Source organism: Geospiza fortis, unplaced genomic scaffold (genome assembly GCF_000277835.1).
Source record: "Geospiza fortis unplaced genomic scaffold, GeoFor_1.0 scaffold543, whole genome shotgun sequence".
NCBI classification, from domain to species: Eukaryota; Metazoa; Chordata; class Aves; order Passeriformes; family Thraupidae; genus Geospiza; species Geospiza fortis.
This window is the reverse complement of record NW_005054587.1, coordinates 361,376-361,836: the sequence shown is the minus strand read 5'-3', so window position 1 is coordinate 361,836 and position 461 is coordinate 361,376. Positions and strand designations below refer to the sequence as shown.

Genomic DNA, 461 nt, shown 5'->3' with positions numbered 1-461 from the left:
GCCCCTCACCATCATCATCATCACCACCAAGGGTACGAGCCCTTTCGACCTCAGCCCTTCGGGGGTGAGGAGCTGCCGCCGGCCGCGCATCACCATCCCGGCCATCACCATCATCATCATCACCACCTACGCCTGGAGGACCGGTTCTCCGACGATCAGCTGGTGAGTATGTCCGTGCGGGAGCTGAACCGGCAGCTGCGGGGCTTCAGCAAGGAGGAGGTGATCCGCCTCAAGCAGAAGAGGAGGACCTTGAAGAACCGGGGCTACGCTCAATCCTGCCGCTACAAGCGGGTCCAGCAACGGCACATCTTGGAGAACGAGAAATGCCAACTGCAGAGCCAGGTGGAGCAGCTCAAGCAGGAGGTGACCCGCTTGGCCAAGGAAAGGGATCTGTACAAAGAAAAATATGAGAAGTTGGCCGGCCGGGGCTTCCCGCGGGAGCCCTCCCCATCCGCCGCCCC

General features: G+C 61.8%; 1 protein-coding gene across 1 annotated transcript in view; it reads left to right on the top strand.

Moving 5' to 3' along the window:
• Window positions 1–6: 6 nt before the first annotated feature.
• The window catches only part of MAFA (MAF bZIP transcription factor A), a gene marked incomplete at its 5' end in the record, with an annotated part of 19,647 nt that continues 19,192 nt past the window's right edge, over window positions 7–461 (top strand). Inside the window, one exon of the mRNA XM_031064411.1 lies at window positions 7–456. Within this exon, the coding sequence (XP_030920271.1) occupies window positions 7–456 (450 nt within the window). The remainder of the gene's footprint in view (window positions 457–461) is intronic.